Source organism: Stigmatopora argus, chromosome 1 (assembly GCF_051989625.1).
Source record: "Stigmatopora argus isolate UIUO_Sarg chromosome 1, RoL_Sarg_1.0, whole genome shotgun sequence".
Lineage (NCBI taxonomy): Eukaryota > Metazoa > Chordata > Actinopteri > Syngnathiformes > Syngnathidae > Stigmatopora > Stigmatopora argus.
Genome location: NC_135387.1, coordinates 15344557 through 15365642, shown reverse-complemented (window position 1 = coordinate 15365642; position 21086 = coordinate 15344557). Strand labels below are relative to the sequence as shown.

General features: G+C 38.6%; 1 protein-coding gene across 7 annotated transcripts in view; it reads right to left on the bottom strand.

Annotated features, from left to right (window-relative positions):
- The window catches only part of klhdc8b (kelch domain containing 8B), a 134097-nt gene extending 115007 nt beyond the window's left edge, over window positions 1-19090 (bottom strand). For all 7 annotated transcript variants that reach the window (XR_013300444.1, XR_013300445.1, XR_013300443.1 and 4 more), the window contains exons 1-3: window positions 18944-19090; window positions 5611-6061; window positions 4704-5137 (exon numbers count right to left, since the gene is read on the bottom strand). Coding sequence is in view for 1 of the 7 variants with exons in the window: in XM_077601776.1 (XP_077457902.1) it covers window positions 4704-5094 (391 nt within the window). In the remaining 6 variants the exon portion in view is untranslated. The remainder of the gene's footprint in view (window positions 1-4703; window positions 5138-5610; window positions 6062-18943) is intronic.
- Between the last annotated feature and the right edge of the window lie 1996 nt (window positions 19091-21086).

Sequence of the window (21086 nt, the reverse complement as noted above, 5' to 3'; positions counted from 1 at the left end):
TTGAATTGAGCAAAGATTCTAAGTATGGCAGAAAAATAATGTCAGATAGCGGTAAACCTTCCACTCCTAGGTTTGCATAATGCAGCAATTAGTAAAATATATGTGTGATCTTAATGCATGTTCAGTTCTCAGAAAAGCAGGAAGATGCACATCGCAACTCCAGTAAAACTAAGTGCTTTATCTATATAAAATATTATGTTTGTGAAGGACTTAGACGGTGAATAAATTGGACCCATTTCATCTGCATATCAATATGCATAGAATAACAAAAAATGCTGTTTTTTATAGCCTAACCGCTAAAAAAAAACAATAAAGCATTTGCATTGCCTACATAAATTCCTTTCCATGAAAGGTAAAGAAGGCAAAAAAAACATAAAATCAGCAATCTTAACTTCTAGCCATCTGTTGTCTGTCATGTCTCCTGCTGTTGTCCAACAGCTGTAAGCCTTTCCACCCTTGCAGTGCCTGGCAAAGTATGGTTCCCAATCCAACCACATATTGCTTGTGCCAATTTCAGTCCAGTCGACAGTAGAACTGAGACATTTTCATGTGGTGCAACACAGGTAGAACCCAGATATTTGACTTTTTGTGAATGCTTTTCTCCCTTTAGCAGAGCCATAGTGAGCAAATTAAATGGAAATACAAAAATTCTAAGAAAGCAGGATACAAATACAGTTTCTTAACCTCAATGTTTGTGCGTTTTTGAGGTATTTTAGGTACATATCTTGGTGCTCTTGGGATGAGGTGACTTTGGAAGCAGCTTTAAGTACACAATAATATATGTGTAACCAAGTCTACAGGACAAGCACAACTGGGATGAGAGTGACAGCAGCAGCGAGAGAACCTAAATTTCTAAATTATATTGAGTTATATTCCACGCATGAACATGATGAGAGACCAATTTGAGAATAGTTTTTGCTCCCATTTACTTAGGTAAAGCACAGCCAAAGGAAAGAGACTATGAAAGGTAGATACAGGTTCAAATGTGGTACCCTTTATTGTCCTGACTCAAAGTAGTTAATAGACTTTAAATGAGGTTGGATGAAATTAATTACATTTTATTGTATTCATCATTGTGCACTTTAATGAACATCCTTCCTGTCAACCTGCCCCAAGAGATAATGGTTTCTCTTTCTATATTCAGGCCGTGCCATCCGGACAGCACTGATACTCTATAATCTCACTTCTGGACTATTATTATGGTAGTGGAGAAAAAGATAAAGTGGCAGCCAGAGGCAGCCATAAATGACAAGAAGTCATGAAGGATAATACCAGTAAGAAAGTGAAATCAGTTAAGAAATTGACCGCACACGAACCTTAACAATTATATTTTATGTAACCCTGGTCGATGCCTGGTTGTTAGCCTTTTACTGTTGGCTTTAACTTCATTAAAACAAGATCAATAGTGTAGTAATAAGAGTAACTCCAAACAATATTTTAACACACTGATTTCTTTTTAAGAGGCACTGAGATTATTTGTGATCTTCTCTGTGTAAACGAGGAAAAAGCCAAATAACCACACCAGATCAACATACTACAGAGGCACTGATGAGGCTACATGCTGGTAAGTGCATGGCAGAATATAGTGATAGTAATATAGTGGGGTATTTGGATTATTGCGTAGTTTGAACTGGTATACTTACCAATTCTGCTCTTTTTTCCCCATTCTCTACTCTCAAGGTTTAAGCTTTTTGACACCTAATGTCAAAATAGTGACAAGGTGGTGTTTAAATTGCAGGCAGGCAAAACAGAAAATGCTATAATAAATACAGATAAAGAATGCTAAAACATGAAGAGTGACTCAACATAGGATGAGAAGCCTACATCAGTAATACCACTTGTCAGAGACTACAGACTCCTTAAACCGCAAAAGTCAGGCAGAACGAAACCCTCTGTGTCCGGTTCCATAAATTTCTAACAGGCAGGCCACAGTCTGTCAAGATAATTATGATTTCAACCAGTTCCACTACAAACACAAACCCATCCCCTGTCCCAAATTGGAAAGACACATCCTCCTAATGGGGGGTTGACAATACAGTAAGAGCACACATCATTGGGATGAACTAGCCTCGAGGATTAAGATGGCCAATCTGGTGTCATAGAGTTCTGCTAGGCGTGTTAAGGGGAAAAGTTATGATAGATTCTCTGTCGCATGTAAATCCATAGGCACATTTGAGTTGATTTTCTTTTTCCCAAAATCAAATCGTCCACAGCCATTTACGGTAAAGGGCCATATAAGATGAGTTTAATATTATACCAAGTAATGCGATTGTAGTGACAGTTTTACAGGGAACATGCCGCAACAAAATCAAATCTATGACAATAACAGTCTGAGCCTGTGAAGAATGTCATATTTGCATTATTTTCGATGGAAAAGACAGTTTAAAAATTGGTAGAAATTGGTGATTGACCAGGATCTTAAATTAAATTTAGAGGAACACTAGAAAATTGATCATCATGTAAAAACTCTTCAATATAAATATATTACATAGACCTCTAAAAAGCAAGTGACTGAGAACTACATAACACAAAGGCAAAACAGTATTTTTGAAGCCAGTTTGGAGCAGCAATTAAGAAAAGTGTCTTCTTGCATGTCTACATAACTGAGATTCAAGTAATCAAATTGCATACTGTTTGTGTCATTTTTTAATGTATTCCATGTCTCTGTGTACGTGCTATCAGAAAATCCACATATAGTGCACAATAAACTTTCATTAAATCCAAATTAACAGACATCCCCTGTGATTGCTAGAAAGCAGCAATAAATGCAAATTACAGGAATTCGGATAAAGCATAAAAATCTCAGACTGACACAATCGTTGCCAAGCAACATCCACACTCGTCTGATCATCTGAAAATTCAAGATAGTCGCAAACATAGCAGGATGAAGGAACGTGCCAAAAAGGTTTAAGATAGACCACATCACATAAACTGAGTCGTATAGAATATACAGTGGCATACAGAAGTTTGAGCCCAAACTTTTAAATCTTACATCTCCCTGTGGGTGCTTAAAAAAACTGTTTGGAGTATGGCACCGACATGAAAAGATCGTGGAAACATCACAAAAGAAGAAGGCAAAATGTTAAGCTATAGTGTGCTTTGAGTGTGTATGGTGGTCTTGATCGACGTATTAGTCTGTCGCATAGCTCTTTTTACCTTCCCCCTGCTGTGCGACTGTCTGCGTTCAAGCTTCATTTTGTGACTGCAAATCTCCCCCTACAATTTAGAAGCGCTCATGTTGAAATGTAACACAATGTGAAAAGGCAACCTCATTCTTAGCAAGATTAGAACAGCATGAGCAAATATGTGAACTGCCTTGCCGTTATGATTTTCTAACTTCTGCGAAGGTGATAATTAGCAGGGATACCGAATAGACACCCACTGCAATAGTCAAGCACATTTGCATCTCATCTAACTTGTATTTTATTATACGTGTATATCTAGAAAATTGCATGCAGCAAAGGAAATTAAACAATAAACACTGCAGCTAATATACTACTGCTGAGACCGGACTGGTTAGGCATAGTTGAACAGGCTTGTTATTCATTTTCCCTGAATATCATCTTCACGTTTATTTTGCAAAACACCAGATGAATGGCAACAGATCCCACCAACACAATCCCTTCATACAAACATAAACTTGCTTACAGCTTGGCAGGGCCAGTAGGAGAATGTAATCACTGGAGGCTCTACTATTCCAAGAGTGGGCGTGTGTTAGATCATCAGTGTAAACACCATGTAAACACCACATCTTTATTTGTAATCCAAAGATCTCCACTAACTTCCTGCTACTTCTCAAGTCTTTCTGGTCAAACATCTTCCACAGTAATGAAAAGTACCATAATGATCCCTCCATTTGTTAAAATGTAGCCTTTTAGTATTTAAATTTATTATTTTCTTTACCTCAAAAGACTTAATGAGGGATTAGAAATACTATTAGTTGTACTCCAATTAAAATGTCCAGATTCAAAATGTACTACCTTCTGACAGTATCTGAACAGCTTCTTCTTTCCTTCCTCCCACTCAACTGTCATGCATACACCAAGAGACACAAACACACAAAGAACTGAAACTTCACATTAATTCTTCTGTTACTGACTGTGGCACTTGCAATTTGACATGGTGTTGCTGCAAAAACCAATACACGTGGGCGCATCCACGCATTCTAATGTCCTCTTTTTACTTGTCTTACATTCAATATGGCAAATGTATTCATAATGAGAAATGTTGGATGGATCCCATGTAATTTGGATTGTGCCTGCACCTTGGTTAAGCAGCACCCTCTTGACTTGCGTGAGTGGGCATTGATCTCACCACCACTCAGGTGTAATTACGGGCGAGCAGGCTCCACTCCAGGAACTCTGAGTCCATCAATAGTGCATCTTGCCTCCTCACAAAACAAGTCCAAAACTTCAAAGTGAAGTCTTTTAGTCTGTAGTCTGTTTCTTTTTCTTTCATTTAGTCATGCCAAGTCTGCATCCATCTATCCCATCATTTTACCAACTGAAACGCACACTCCACATAGGAACCCCGGTTTGAACCTCGATCTCAGAAACATGAGAAAGCTGTGCTAACCAGTCATACACCGTGCAACGCCATCAGTCTCAAGACTACATTTTTCCTTTACTCCAAATAATGATCATTGTAATGGAAAACTATTCACCCTAATATTGATTCACTCCACAATGTACCAGCCACTGTACCTTTCTGCGCAGTGGTGATGCCCATGGATGGCTGCCCCAGACTGGCCTTCGGCTCCCACTTGCCTTCGTCTGGGTGATACACTTCAACTGAAGCCAATGGGGTCTGTTGCTGATTCATGCCTCCAAGTACCATGACCTGCCCCTCCACCGCCAGGGCCGCAGCGCCCGCTCTCGCCGTGGGCAGAGGTGGCAGTTGGCTCCATGTCTGGCTCTCTACATCCAAGACCTCCACGCTGTCCAGGGGCATACCGGTCTCACTGCAGCCCCCCAGCACGTAAAGCAGGCCTTCGTGGTAGATGGGGGTGCAGTATACTCGACACTGGGACATGGGTGGGAACTGCTCCCAGTACAGGGACTTGACAGGACTCACCGCCATCTCCTGCACAGGCATGTCTCCAGGACTGCGGGGAGGGCAGACACCATCACACTTCCAGCTGGAGAAGAAGGGTCAAGAGAGAGTTAAAAGATGATGATAAGAAGATGGAAGCACAACAGGAAACAAGGGTTGCGGGTGTGGGACCATAGGCCAGCCGATGGCAGGGAAATAACACTAATACTCACACCTAAGGACCATGCTGAGTTTTCTATAAACATGTCATGCATGTTTTTTGAATTTCCCCCTAAATGTGCTTTGAATTTGACTAGTATCCTTTTGAATAACTACAGAATTGGATTACACTTTTTAAGAATGTAACATGAAACTACAACTGTAGTTGGGAATGACTAAAACACAAATAAAAATACCTAATATCAATACTATAGTATAATTGAGGGAAAACAATTTTAGTTTGGCAGACAGTAATAGGAAAATGCACAATTGTGTTCCAGAAAAGCAGTATAAGACAGAAGGATGAAAAGGATGGAGTTGAGGAGCTAAAAAAAACTATATATTTGGTGTGAAACTCACCCCTTTTCCAGATGTCACGACTCCCCTTATATAAATGGATTATTATTCATTCGTCTGTTTGTCGGAAAATATCAGTCATCTGTCCTTCTTCACGTGTTAGTTTTCCCAAACTTCTATGTCTGTGTCCTTCCCTCACTTTGTCCTGCTAGAATGGTATTTGGACTTGTATGCTTTCCATAGAACGAAGGCTGTCTTGATGTCTTCCACCTAACGCCATAAAAACCTCAAGTAACAATGAATCTTAAAAAGGGGGGGACAAGGAGGGTGAATGATCCAATTTCTAAAATAAAACCTTCACAAGATCAAATAAATGAGCTCTCTTGGCATCCCAAAAAGTTTTTTTTCTGCCGCAATTAGGGAACAATCTCAATATCCTGGAGGAATATTCGGTGAGTCATACGAGCACAGGCTCACAAGAGCTTTGGAGAAGGTGCCCTCAGTGCGGCCGAACCTGCAAGAGCACAGGAAAAAAAAATGGTTTTGAGTCACAATACAAAATATTGTCTAATCTCAAGTGAAGCCAAATGTGAATACAAAGAATGGTAGGCGTTTTTGAAAATGAATCCCAAATTCTAAATTCAAATTACCTCTAGACATGCTACACTGGTGATTATACCCCTGTGAATGTGGTTGCTAAGGCAACGACAATAACCATTGTTGGTTTGCTAATATCTTTTTTTCACTTGGGATATTTGGATATTTACAATATTTGGTGGTGGTGTTTCAAACCAGATTCAGTAGCACGTTTCCCCACTGGAAAATATACTTCAGCATTTGCGATTGCTGGCCATCAATTCAGGGTCCCCCAGAACACCCTTGTGAGGATAAGTGGTTCGGAAAATGAATGAATCTGGCCAAGAAAAATCCAACAGTCCAAAATGTGATACAACTACGATATATGTGGTGTATGACTTTTTTTCCTGTTAAATTATGACTATTATAATCATAGATTCATCTATTTTTGTAAACATAACATAGTATATTTGTGTACAGCAATCCCTAAGTGTATACAACATATTCACTGTAACAAAGCTTTGTTTTCAAGGGCCCTATGACACCTTATTAAATTAATTTGGTAGAAAAAAGTCAAATACAGTGGTACCTCGAGATACGAGCTTAATCCGTTCCGGAACTGAGCTCGTATGACGAGGTTCTCGTAACTCGAACGAACGTTTCCCATTGAAATGAATGGGAAACAAATTAATTCGTTCCAACTATCTGAAGAAAACACCAAAAACAGGATATTGGATTGGAAAACATGTTTTATTTCTTATAATTCACCATCTATTAACAAAGTAATAAATAACGAGTGGTTCGATAGTAATAATGTGTTTAATAAGAGTAAAATTAGACACATTTCGCGGAGGGGAGAGAACAACACACACGGAGGCGGGGGGGGGGGACTGTTCGGGGTGACTTTCTCCACGGCAACATTGCACTCTTAAACGAACAAACAAATTTAAATTAACTTGGATAACTAAAAAAACAGACACTCAACCTTTAATGTAACTTCAAACAAAACTAAATTCTAAATTAGTTGTAATCTTTTTTACCTTACTTAGTTCTACGGGTTGACACCACCTGGCCGCTCCGCCGAAGTCTTCAAAACAAACGCATCAAGCGTTGTTTGTTTTTGTCTACCCTTCAAAATATTTCGATAATGTCGAATACAAATGTCATCATAATACGATGATGCGCGACCACTTGCCAGTTTGTCAGGGTGAGTCTTTTCAATAAAATCCGAAACCTCTTGCCACTTCGCGAGCATGTTTTTGATATCTTTTGTAGCCACCTCTTCCACCGCCTCCTCGCTACTAAGTTCCGGCAACAAATATTCACGCTCCTGTAGGTCGATTAAATCCTGTGTCATGAGTTCTTCGTGGTCCTCGGCGATTAGGTCATTCACATCTGCCTCATCAACCTCCAGCCCCAAGGAATTTCCAAGCGACATGATATCATCCACGAGTTCATCATGTGCAGCAGGGGCTGCTGTTCCAACGTCACTTTCAGCGGAAGCTGGCCAACACGTACCCCACGCTCATGTTTTTCAATTATTTCGCGTTTCATGTCCATTGTCAAAGGTCGCCTTTTCTTAGCAAAACTTTGCCGATCCATTGTAATACGTATTGTTTACCTGGTATGTAAATGTAGACCAAGTGGGGGGAAAACGGGTGTGGAAATGCAAAGTCCGCCCACCAGTGCTCGTAGACATATTTTTTACACGAAAGAGATGCAAAAACAAAAAAATGCCATGGCGACCTGGCTTGGTCGCATCATGAAATTTTGACCGCATCACGGGCGAATTATTCGATCGAAATTTCCCCCGTAAGACGAGCATTTCGTATGACGAACGGTCGTATGACGAGGTACCACTGTAATGCAACTGTCAAAGTGAACTTTAAGAGTGCTTTCTCCCCCTACTTTTAGTCTCTTCTCAGGCTTCTGCGCAGGTATTCGCAAGGATCATTAGGATTATATGAAAGCGGTCTTTGGGAATCGGAAGCAAGAAACCCCGGGATATACACAAAAGGAAGCTTAGAGTGTTAGGAAGGAGTTTGAGCTATTTTAAGTTGTTCATGAACTTTTCCGGGTCTAAATTTAACAGCAAGCATGTAAGCTTTCAGCTGAATAGCTGCACAACAGGAAGTGAAAGAATGAAAGAAAGATTGGAAATTGATTATTTTACTACTTCACACTTAGCAGCATGAAGCGCCTATATTTCAATGACTATAGACACTGTTTTTTCTCCCCAAAACAGTACAAGGATTAAAATAGAAAATTACACACTAGCTTTAAGTGCAGCGACATTCGACCAACTGGAAAGCTCGCAACAACAGGCATATCATTAATTAAATCTGATTATAATGTACAGCCTATGACAGAGGCATTGATACCAAACATCTCTGATCATTACTTATGAACAAATGAAGTCAAATGATTTTTTTAAATTAGTAATCCCAAAAGGATTTGTTTTTGTTAGTGTTAGTATCACATGACACAAAATCTCTGCGGAGAACAGGAGCACCAAAATGATGTGGTCACGTGGAGAAAATGTCTCACTGTTAGTGTCTGCCAAAGCACAATTTTTGTCAGTCCCTTCCTATTATAACAGGATCACCACTGACACTAATTTCATACCAAGACACTTATTTATCGGGTCTTTTCATCACGTTCAGTATGTGGGTTAGGGGAGGGTTGGCTTGGTTTATGTGCATTATAAAATCTGACATATCTGAGCATGATCACTCTTCTGAGCTCTGGGAGATTTGTTTCCTATATTTCAGATATGGCCATGAATGAAGCTGTAAAGGACGGCTGCAAGCGGCTGCATACCACCGGCTACAAATGCTGTCATATAATCCTAGAAGGTATTTGAAGGCAGAGGAAGGAATCTTGCCAACTCAGTCTTCATTGCTGTCAGGGTGAGCCCGATGGTGGGCACAAATGGTAGAGAAGGATGCAAGACATATGCCGTCTGCTTTATGACTGAACATTTTCCAACTTTCTGCCAAAGGTTGACTGATGCCAAGGGAACCAATAAAATAAAAGGGGAAAGATGCATGGCTAATTTTACAACCAAACTTAAGTATTGAAATAATAATTTGCCACCTTGTAAAGTGAAAAGTGAGAGTAAAAATAAAGCCAGTCATACATCAAGTATAATTGTAACAGTTTACTTCTCCGTTATCACTCTCAGTCAAGAGATATAAGTAAAACCCTGACTTACCCTACCTTGAAAAAACAATGCCCTTTATAAACTCCTGGTACATACATACATTCTAATAAAACTAGTGCACCATAACGAATAAGCCACTAGTAAATGTCACATTGATTTGTCGTGGCCCTTGGCAAGGCACGCTGTAAAATACGCTCCTACTTATATTCTCCTATACGAACTTTTGTATAGATGTCCACTGGATTTATCGCAAGTGGTCAGATTTTACATGGACTTATGTAGTATTATTATTTTTACTTACTGAAACTTGTGGAGTCCTGACACACTACTGGCTATAAGCCACACACATCAAATTTTACAAAATAATACTTTTACATATGTGTATAAGCAACACTGGACTGTGAATCGCAGGTTCCACAAGTTCACTGTATTATGGTATATTTACAGTAACAGGCTTCAAAGCTGGAAAAAAACAGTTTCAGCTAAGTAGTAAAATTGGGGAAATTAAACGAAAGCATGAGAAGAAGCCTGAAATAAAGGCACGCAGAAGTACATAATGTTTGTTGACCACTGATAATTGAATTTCTTCATTATTTTTCAATGGCACTGCTGATCTAGTCGCATTGTCAAAGGTAAAACTTTGTTATTGCTCGGTAGCATATGCCTCATTAGTCAAACTGGTCTAAACAATAATATTAAAAGTATAAAAGCAACAACCTATTGTTATTGGCTACTTGATCGAATTAGAAAATGGCAAGGAAGTTAGCTCCCTGCAGGCAGCATAACTTTGATGTAGAACACTAAAACAGAAGAAAGGACAAAAGACTCGCCATGCAGATGGTAATGCTTTTCATAGTCTACTATCTAAAAACACAACCACAAAAATTAAAAATTCACACAAATCCTGAGGGTAATAGAATAAAGGTAAAATGTGTGTATATAAGAGCATACAACCAGTTTGTAGACAAAGGCTACACTTCGCTGTAAATGTTTGAATGCATTGCGCTCTGATCACCCACAGAAGTAGTTTGGGGAATTCGAATAATTGTTCACTACAGGAAATAAATACCCAAGGGAAAGACTTACTGTATGAAAACAAAAAAAATGAACGTGTGTGAAATGTACAGGTCCAGTTAATTGTTGTTGTTGCTTTTCACCAGGTGCACATCTGCAAAATATTATGACATCTCTTAGTTTTTTCACGTGGTCATACTAAGGTAGATGAAATGTTTTCTATTCGGATAACATTTCCCATTGGCACCACAAAGAAGCAACACAGCACCCCCAAGATTGAGCATCTAATCAGTTTCTCCACTACACCTGTCGCCACGGAGACGGCCCCACTGTCGTCACTGACACCAACTCACCAAGTCATGCTTCTCTAATATTTTCAGAAACCCACGACTGCTCAATTCAAACCACTGCGTAGCATTTAATCTTCGTAATCTTTTGCATCCTGCTTGTCCCTGTAACCACTGATGGACGTTATCAACTAGACAGAGAGCTTGACTCTATTCAAAATGAATTCATCTGAATTTTCTTTCAATCAGTGAGGCGCTGTAAAAAATGTCCAATCCAAAAAGAGAAATAAGATGGCAACAACTATTACATCATCCATCATGTACCCATCATGCATCAACATCCTGACCTAAAACCAGGCGGCAGTGTGTGGAATCTGATGACCACGTGTATCATTCATTGCCATCAAGGCTGCCAAACCATATATCAAAATAACAGAGTAACCTCCCCTACTGGCATTAATACATTTCCTTTGTATGAAGACTATTTGCAGAAGTAAATCTGAAAAAAAAAGCCTAAAAGGAATATTATCATCTTTAACAATATAAAATTTGGTCTTTAACAAATTTACACATTTTCTTTTTAAATGGTTGGATACCACCAGAAAATGCAAACTGCAAACTTAAATATCCGAGATGAGATTTATCACGAAAAATGGCAGCCATTTTTTAATAATCATGGTTTTGGCTTGCAAGCAATTCAGGGTGTCCGCGCCCACTGCTCAAAGTTGACCGGGATAGGCTAAAGCACCCTCGCAACCGTATTTAATTTTGAATCTTTACTATTTATTATTGCGTCAACTTTTTTTCTAAAATTGATCCTTCATCAATTCATCAATGTTATTAAAAGTTAGTTATACTTTCTTTTTAACTGCCCCACTAAATATGTGGGAGCAAGACAAATACTAAAATTGGAAGTCATAGATTGTCCCGCGGACCGCAATTGACTCCTAAGCCACAGGTTTGCGACCCCTCTCCTAAATGGATGTAATAAATACATTAAAAGAAAAAAAATCATCATTTGTGAAAGACTTGTGCATTTGAGAAATTTCTCATGATTTGGTGAAGGAAAAAATAAAAATATTCAGCATTACTTTCATGATTTAAAACACTCCGCATGTGTCCGTCACGTGCTTTTACAGAAATACAGTAAATATTTTTTAAAAATATTTTTGCGTGGTTGGCCTCGCTGATCAAATCAATGGATATGACTATATATAAGGTAAATGCTACAATCAGATCAACAGTGCTGGATTTATTACTCAGGGCTAAAGAGAATGCGTGTGGGCAGATGCCGCTTCACATCTAGAGCACGCGCTTGTCGAAGCAAGCATTTACACAGATGCACTGTACATGGCAAACTGCAGTGTCCTGCCTCCATCTGTTGATATAGTAATACCACAAATCAGTTTTAAGCCAAAGCAGATTCAGGGTCACACACATGGCCTACTTAGCCACTGGCCACATTTGCTCTTTCACTTGTCTATCAATGCTGCGGGAATGGAGAGAGAAAGACAAAAAGAAAGAGGAGAGCTCACAGTTCTCAAACAGTGCAACTGTGAAATAAAGAAAACAATGAAAAGATGCTTAACAATAAGAGAAAGCATTGAAGTAGGTCACATTGAAGCATTAAAGGTTTGAAGTCATGAAGAAAATATGGGTACTCAAGATCACAAGATGAATTGTGAAAGTATCGCAACTCCTGAATAAGTTACTCGGGCCATGTGGCTTAAAGTGCCACACTTGACTCAGAAAAGAATGGTTGACTAAGCATTAAATATAGAAAACTGATCAGGGAAGCTCGGACCCAGTGGTCAACCTTTTCAGCAAGATGAAGGAGTCAGTGTATCTTCAGTCAATGACAACCACAACAAAACCGTATATTTTACAGAAAACTTTTCTTAATATTATGGCCAACTATGGGCAGGAGGCAGGGACACCCTGAATTGGTTGCCAGCCAATCGGAGGGCACACATGGAGGCGGACAACCATTCGCGCTCACACTCATGCCTATGGACAATTTGGAGTGGTCAATCAGCCTACCAGAGTACCCGGAGACAACCCACGCAGGACCTGGGAGAATATCCACTCTCTATTTATGTGAACTGTAAAAAAAGTACTATACTCCTCTACTTGTTTCATAAGATTTCTACAATAAATTGTGGTCATGATTCATGATAGAAATGAAATGAAAACATATTGTACTCCAGTTTATGCTTCACCTCATTTTTGATACTCCTTATTCTTGCCGGCGCTCAGCCCGTGTCACATCTCACCTTATCCTACCTATCACTGCATCTATGAGCTAAAAAAAAAAAAGGTCATGTGGGGATTTTCAGCTACATTCGACCTCAGCTGCTTCTGTGCAATGATGTTGCTTAAATAGATAGAAGCCAAAATCAAATTAAAAAGAGGAAACAACACTTGGGAGCATAGATGATGAAAGAGAAATAAACAAACAAGGTCTCGGGGGTATGAGGCAACCTGGGTCAAAATGGCAGTTAGTACAAATTGTTATTTGAAAAATGACAAATAGGAATTAGGTAATTAACCAAACTCTTCAGAGAATTTTAAACAGGACACAGTGGAAAAAGGACTTAGGTACTTGTATAGAAATGACCCAATCCATTTGACTAGGAAGCGTAAAATAACATCCGCTCGAGACATTGCGCGACAGTTTATGAAACACATTGCGTGCAAACCATTTCCCCCAAATGCCTACATAGAAATAAATAAATATTGAACTAAATATGTGCAAAAATCACTAAACGATTGTAATGTTAACACGTCACATCTAATTATTCATTGGTGGATTTATTTATTTAATTTTGGCACTCCTGGTCCAGAGTGTGTGCTCTGGGATTTTTCTAAGTTTAGGATTGCACTCGCCAAAGCCTAACATTTATGATGACGTTCAGCAGATCCACTGCCCATTTGACAAAGATCATCTAAGCTAGTCCAAACTGCATTCTCCCTTTCCTTCCACAGTCTCAGCATGTGACGGTTACGAGGCAACTGGCAGCATTCGATTTGAGCCACGGAATGATCCTACTTTTTTCACTTTTTCAAAATCAATTGTGTGTCTATCTGTGTTGTTAAATGAAGGAAAACACATGCAGGGTTATTTTATAATAGAACAGGCAAGTACTGATTACGAAAAATGGCAAATCTTTCATAATGCCACGAAGCGTTGTCTTCACTGCAGATATCGAAATAAACTGAACTGGGAACATAATTGTCATCGTGCTGTTTGGAATGACATCTTCCTCTCTCCTAAAGTTAGGAGGCAAGGTAGAGAATCAAGTAATCTGATAGAATGCCACCTACAGCAACCTTATGACTTTATTTTACATGCAGAAAGTCAACACTGTCAGTAATGTTTTTGGCAGCTCTATAAATCGTGCGTGTCATTTTGCCCTAATCTGAAATTGTGTATTTTGTGGCAACAGTGCTCTCACGAAGCCTTCAAAGAGCACACGGTTACCATGAACTGATGTATCACTGTGCCTCTGGCAAAGTCGTGATAAACCCCACAATTCCAAGAAGCAGGTGTCACACAGCCAACCTCTCACACGCAGAGGCACATATGAGGAAGCAATCTTGCAAAAATAATCCAAGAGCCATTTGCAGTAGAGCTGCGTAGTTGGTTCTGCATTCCAAGCTGTTTATTCTTTCCTAAAATATTCCCCAGCTCTAAATTGCTAGCCATTTGCAAAATAAAAGTGGTGCAAAAACTGAAATTCACCTGACGAAGGAATTTCTATTTTTGCTTAATTCCAACTGCAATTTTTTACACTTTGAATTTCAGCAGTTTGTGGCAGCAATAAATTCTTTGTTACACATGGAAAATTGAAGCTTTTAAAATACACATTTCAATTCCTGCAATATGTTTCAATCTACATTCTCAAGGGCCAGAGATTAGCACGCAGACACATTAGACAATTTTAGTGTCTCACAAAGACAATTCAAAAACACTAAAAGACATTTCCTGAAAGAAGATTCAAAGTGGAAAAAAAATCCTAACGTACTTGGCTGTGATGTGGAAAAGTAATTGCCCCCTTGACCTAATAATGGGTTGTGCCACCCAGGGCTGCAATAATTGAAATTAAATGTTGGCAATGATTTGTAATGAGACTATGGAAGCATTTTGCACGCGAGTACGGGACCCAGCTGCTCTTGTATGTCCCACATGTACTGCTTGTGGTTAACATTTTTTTCCAGTCCTCATGGGGAAAATTGGGGAGCAGAAACTCGGCACCAATGATTCCCATTTTCCTCGGCTTTTTACTTTGGATCACCTGAAAGCTGGAGTCGAATCAGTGGACATTGCTTGCCACTGCTGCCTTAATGTTGTTCACATTCTAATTATTCAAAGTCTCGTGTGAGTGAGTCTTACATGCCGTTACGCATCACTTTCTATTGTCTGTGTTGGAATAATATAGCCTTTATAGCCTTACTACTTATTAAAAAATGCTTACAACACATATAGAATATTCCATAATAATTCTAACAGTCTGGTTGAAAGTTAGGATAAAAGTGATTTGCTATCTATACATATTGTGTCTGAATGTAGAGGTTTGAATTTCGAGCCACTCGTGAAAACCTGATTTTAATGAAGCAAATATGTCGCAACCTATTTTCCGTGAATACTTCTGTGTTTTAGAATATGTAAAGAGGCAGGTTATTGTGTGAATCTTAGAATCCTCCCATTGAAGTAAAAATTGCAACGTTAGAGCAACAAAGTGAACAATTCAAGTTATTGATCTTGGCAGCGACAAAGAAAAAGGTATACTTATGACAAGGTATACCAACATCACAATTTTGGCGCTGTGAAAGGTTACTTGTGAAGTACATTGTTGAAAATATATATTTTAAGTGTCTGTGTTGCTATTGGTGGCACATATCTATTTGTAAGGCGCAATGAAACAACATTTTATTGTATTTGGAGATGGAAAATAACTGCACATTATACAGTACAAATATGTCAACATCATGAAACTGTATAATATTCTACTGTACCCTACTGTTGTATTCTAGAAGCCGGTGCAAATTTGGTAACAGGGGACTGGGAGTATAAACTTATTTGTTGTCTAGCAAAAAAGAAAATCCAAAAGGTTGAATTTTGTGTCATGACTTCTTCTTCTTTTTTTTAACTATGTGCACAGCAATTGTCTAGGAACCAGTCCAATGTGTACCAAGCCTCTCGCCCAAAGTGAACTAGTGTATAGGCATCAACACATCCACGCTCCTAATAAGGAAAAGTACTATATAAAATAGTTGCATCTATGAAAACTGATTCTCCTGCATCAGATACAACTGAGATCATAATAGAATATAATACCATGTTAGCTCCATTGCATATGCTTTCCTTGTTCAGACAGCTCACACTGATGTAAAAGTCAATGTTGACAGCTTGGAACATCCACACTATCCTCTGCAAGCATCCTACTTAATCATCTGATGGGAAAATTGGCTCCATTACACATTCATCCAACGAGGTTCATGTCTGCAATGCAGGCTTGTGTATCCATGTGCGTGCACGGTATGTAAAATGACTGAAAGAATCACATTTTTAGACACTAATACAAATGTCCTCTTCATTTTTCAATAGTGTGTTAATCCCATTGAGTCAATCCATCATTCAGACACAAATCAAGACAGATTAAGCAGTAGACACGGCAAAACTGGCAATCCATGGACTTGTAATCCACAATACATATAGTGTGACTCCCTGAATTCCAGGTGTCAAACTTATCAGATCCAGGGCTTGTTTTATGGAGCCTGGGATATTTTTTCCTTTACTTCTATTGAAAACCTATGCACACAATGATGATAATCAAATTTGGGCAATAATTAAAATATGATTTGTGCTCCCACATTTTCAATAAGCGATAAAGTTTTACTGCTGTGCACTCTAACCACATCCCTAGTTCTTAAGCTTAGTTCACTTAATCTTATGGTTGAGAGACACGTTTTATCCAAAAATGAACGTGTCACATCAATTTCAATACAGTATTCCCTCGATTTTCGTGGGTAATCCATTCCATCCATATTAAGTGAATTTCTGCAAAGTATATATATATATATATATATATATATATATATATATATATATATATATATATATATATATATATATATATATATATACCTACTTTGCAGAAGAATATATAAAAAACGGCTGTGAACGTTTTGCAGGCTGGCACCTACAGTGAAGGCCGAACCGCGAAATGGTGAGGGAAGACTGAATTCCAATATGAAAAATAATACTCTCGAAGGATCTTTATCTAGATTAAAAGGAATTGCAAATACTTTACTAATGCCCCCCCCCCCCCCCCCCCACACACACACACACACACACACAAATACACCCAAAGGCGAAAGTAGGACTTGAAAACATCATCAAATTTCTGCGTATTTACATGAGTTTGTTTTTGCCTTCTGCTAACTTGCTATTTCCAAAGGCACTCTTTTTGGCATACCATGGCATTTCTATCAGTTATACATAATTAACAGCACCCTTAAGGGTGGCAATATGATAAGATCTGCGATGAAAACAAGTTTGACACTTCTGACCTAAGTCACGCATAACTCAATGTCATCTTATAAGTCAGTGTCCTTCTGGCTACATCCTCCCACAGTGATCCCTGATTAAAGGTGGCATTTCACTGGCACAATGAGGGCCACCAACACACAACACAATCCTGCCTGGAAGCCGACAAGACAGGCCCAGACGTCACATGTTTGCTGTGATCCTCATTCCGGTAATCAACCCATGTGTTAGGACTCAGTGGAAAAAGAGGGGAGGGGGTCATACTGTAAATTCTGACAAGCACGTTATTGTGTGAGATTGAAGATTTCTTTCAACTAGGGATCCAGATATGGAAAAGAGCAGCAGGTGGTGGGTGCTCTCTTGTCTAGTTAAAAATGAGAAAGGAAAAAAGAAATAACTAACAGATGCAATTATTTGCCCTCCAAGCTTTACACTAATCCTGAAATCTGTTCCATCATGGAGCAACAAACAATAAGCACTATAGGCTCCTAAATCCTTTACTATTACCCGACGCTTCTTTAAAAAAATAAATAAAAGGTTTCAATATGTAACCATGGTGACAGGGTGATGTGGAGATAACACAATAATAATGTAATAACTTTGCTTCTATGTGTTTAAAAAAAACAGATCAGATATCATGAACATTTCTACAAGAGGAATTTGTCGGCCTTGGATCTGAAATTTTGAGACACTGGAAAAATACTGTAGGTAGTGCAAATAGTTTTTTTCTGGTCACTTTCAGTCATTAGGGAAATTAAAATGTTAACTAAAGACAGCTGATGACTCACTAATCAATTTTGTATACCACTCACTGATCATAGTCAGAATTTAACCTCTTGTGCTTATCCCAGCTGAGTTCAGGCAAAAGGGAAACCACACCTTCAACTGCTCACTAGTCAATCAAAGGGCGACAATGTCAATCAATTGAAAACTTAACCAAAAATTGTATCCTTTTATTTACTGATGTAATGTATCCATACCACTCGTCATACCCTCATCGTTTCCAATCACTTAAAAAGGCATATGTTTACAGATTTACTGAATATAATGTGCCATAATACAATAGCATCAAGCCCAGTGGTCACAGCCAATAACAATTTGTGTTGCATGGTGATATTCCACAACTGTGGCCAACTCGACTTATCGATTACAACAGAGTTGGCCAATAAAGTGGTGGAATATCACAAATAAGTCCGGCAACACAGTAAGGGGGAAAAAAAATAACAAAGTACTGGATCGTGTTTGTCAGGATCTGGCCCAAATTAACCTCTGCATAATATATACATTATAGGTTCAGATTAAACCATAAGAGGGAACTTCATAAAGCAAAATTTAACACTTGTGGTCAGCAGATGTCATTTTCACTTCTTAAAATAAATATTGGATGATTCTTTTGTAAGTAAGCTAATCAAAGCCTCTTTTGCAAACTGAGAATATTTCATGGGGGAAGAAAGGAATTGTGCAAAAAAATAAAATAAAAGTGTCCACAATGCATTTGAGATGGAGGTACTAATTGAAGGAAGTGAAGTTGAAAATTCCACCACCTTTCACCATATTCTCCATAACAAATTATAATGGATCGGGGAAAAATAAGCACCTACACAAATTCCTAGAGAAAGTTATGTTGAAATAACTCAAAATATTTTAAAAAAAAAGCTCTTCGGGTAGGAAAGTACGCACCACGGCTAAATTTGGACGCATCACAAACACTCGTTTGCCTCTACATGTGCGAACTATAGTCCCCGTCAAAACATAACGTTTCCTATGATAAACAAGGACAAATAAAGTTGTATAAAGAGAGAGTACCTTTTCAATCAGGGCAGAGATGCAGCGATGGTGCCTCGAAATGATTTGCAACGAGATCCCAATCCATCTGACCATTTTTGCCTCATGTAAAGCGCCGACATCCAACAGTTTCTAGCTTGCTTCAAAAGGTGGCAGGTACCCTCCGATACCCTCCCCACTTCTCTCTCTCTCAGCCTCTCTCGCTTTCTCGCTTTCTTGCTTTCTCTCTCTCTCTATCTCGCATCCCCTCTGAGGCGCGTCATTGCGCGGACTGCAGCATCCGCCATCCCCAAGAAGCAATCTTATCACCGTGAAACACGTGTGAACATAAAATCCCCAATTTGGGAAGATAGACTTCACTTCTATTTCTTTAAGCTCCAATAAAACCAGGTAAGTCACCTGAGAAATGAGGAACATAGTGAGTGACGCTGCTGCCCTCATGCGGACAAAGTAGACCTTACAGGCATTATTACACGGGCACATCATTACCTCCATGCAAAAAAAAGATTTAAAACAAAACAAATTGGACTACTTTTGTGCCAACAACAGCAGCATAATGAAACAGCATTAGCATTAAATCGTTGTAAATGTTATATAAGAAAAGAAACTGTAATTTTATACAATTATGTACCAAAACCTGCTAGAATCCAAAACCCAGGGTAGTAAAAAAAACATTTAATTACAGATTGTTGTAGAAGTCTGGTAATGTTTTTTTGTTCTCTGCTAAATAAACACATATTGGGCATTAATCCAAGTAACAAAACTCAGTTTATCAGCTAAACCCTGAATTACATTATTAACAGTAGCATCACATCGTTCCTGTAACTCATACAAACTGATCACAATTTGCCCCTCTGGTAAAGGGAATCATCTTCCATCAAATAGTGACACAAAACCCATTAATCCAGTTGACCCTTACTCTGTGACACCCTCAATTAAATGCACACTGCAGGGAATGAAGGAAAACACCTCATTAAATACCTACTCAAACATGGCTGCTAAAGCTTTCGGATTTGGAATGTGTCAATCTTCCAACAGCTTTATTGGTTCCTACAATTTTTTTTAACAGACACGATTTACAAATGGGATAACAGACTATGCAGTCCACAGTATGACATATACGAATGAATTATTGTCAAAGTCCAGCACATGTAAGGACATTAACAAGGTCATTCGGATAAGGTGGAGAGATTGTAACCACATTTTGATGGGCATTCACGATCTTAGTCGTGACCTTAGAAACACTACTGAAAACATAATATTCCACCAATTGTGATAAATAACAAAGATGATTTCGCCACCAACCAATGTCCAAATTGCACATAATCCAAGACCTTAGTGGAAAAAGGGGCGAATTTTGGTTTTTAAAGTTAATATTTTCTTGTTTTTTTTTTGTACATCAGAATAACTTTCTGACCCCAACCAAAAACTATTGTTATCTCGATATGGGGCTATTTAATTTTAGTGGCAGTAGATAGGTCGACTGACCAAGAATCGAACCAGCACAGCCTGCATGAACGTCGGCAACATACACCACTATAATAACAGTGCAGGCTCAGAACATAGAGCAAACGTAAATACGGGTATATAGTATATTCTAAATTACATACGTTTGTATTACAGTAAACAATCATCAAAGGAATTTAGAATGCTCCAAAGCCTAACTGTCCTAATATGAATAATCAATAAATTGCACACCTCAAAATACAATGTACTTTCTAATTGCAGATTACAACGCTAAAGTTTTACAACACCATCTTGTACCCTGCATAAAAATTGAATGTAATGCCCCATGGACATTTTTTTTTTCTTGGCTATACTTTCACTTGATCAAAGTTGGCTATATTCTAAGTGAACTGAATCTCCCAGTGGGGGAGTTAAACCATCTGAAAGAAAACCTGTTCAGTCATAACCACTCTAGTAATACCAATTTAAAATGAGCACTCATGTTATTATAAGGCTTTAAGAATACACACATGATATAAAGTAAACCTGAATACAGTAAATTGTGATGTGGAGTGCAAGACTGCATAATGTATCTTCATAGCTGCACTGCTGCAATAAACATACCCAGTCAAAAAGGTTGCTAAGCTGGTCATGAATGATGATAATAATAGGTAATGCCCTGAGAAGCCCATTGAAGGATTCAGTAAATTCAAGTCAT